Genomic DNA, 718 nt, shown 5'->3' on the forward strand with positions numbered 1-718 from the left:
ATAAAAAACCGAAGGCAACTAGATCCAGTGAGAATGAATGGGAGGGTCAGTGGCGACTCAGTCTTCACAAATCTTAAAGAGGAAAACAAAAAGGTGTTCACCCGTTGGGTCCGACCAAACCGTATCTTCTCCCGGCCACAATCAGCAGGTCGGCGTTGACGAACAGCTCCTTGCCGTGAGCAGAGATGCTGAACCTCTCCAGCTGAAGCACACACAGCAGATTGTGTAACGCAACACGTTCACAGATGTTCAATCACTGAGTCAGAGACGACGGCGTCAGTATCTGACCTTGATGTCGGAGGCGTTCTCCAGCATCGCCTGTCTGGACGACATCTCCGCCTGGGAGATGGAGAAGTCTCCCTCCAAGGCGTTCTGAGCACGAACACTGGCCACCTGTCGCTCGTACTCCATCTGCAACGATACACACCCACACAGAACCCACTGAGAACCCACGAGAACCCGCTGAGAACCAGAACAGAACCCACGCAGCATCATCCTGCTCATCCTGTCAGATCTAACAGAACCAGATCCAGAGAAGACAGTTGTTTTAATCACCAGTTAAACAGCCGATCGTTGTTCTGATGAATCAGTTTTCCACATGCTTCATAAAACGTCACGACAGTGAAAAATACTCGATAAGAAAAAGTTTTCTGACCCCGAGAGATTCAGTGTTAAAGGTCACTTCAAGGATTTTAACTTGAACTCTGATCAGCTGTTT

General features: G+C 48.9%; 1 protein-coding gene across 1 annotated transcript; it reads right to left on the bottom strand.

The window, feature by feature from the left end:
• Positions 1-30: 30 nt before the first annotated feature.
• Positions 31-442, bottom strand: LOC111659315 (ATP-binding cassette sub-family F member 1-like). Its single transcript, XM_023412232.2, has 2 exons — positions 289-442; positions 31-202 (listed from the first exon to the last, which is right to left on the bottom strand). Exons 1-2 carry the CDS (start codon positions 409-411, stop codon positions 98-100), a joined length of 228 nt encoding a protein of 75 aa, XP_023268000.1. The 5' UTR covers positions 412-442; the 3' UTR covers positions 31-97.
• Between the last annotated feature and the right edge of the window lie 276 nt (positions 443-718).

This window comes from Seriola lalandi, unplaced genomic scaffold (genome assembly GCF_002814215.2).
Source record: "Seriola lalandi dorsalis isolate HSWRI2012SDOR001 ecotype SW California unplaced genomic scaffold, Sedor1 jcf7180001982505, whole genome shotgun sequence".
Taxonomy (NCBI): domain Eukaryota; kingdom Metazoa; phylum Chordata; class Actinopteri; order Carangiformes; family Carangidae; genus Seriola; species Seriola lalandi.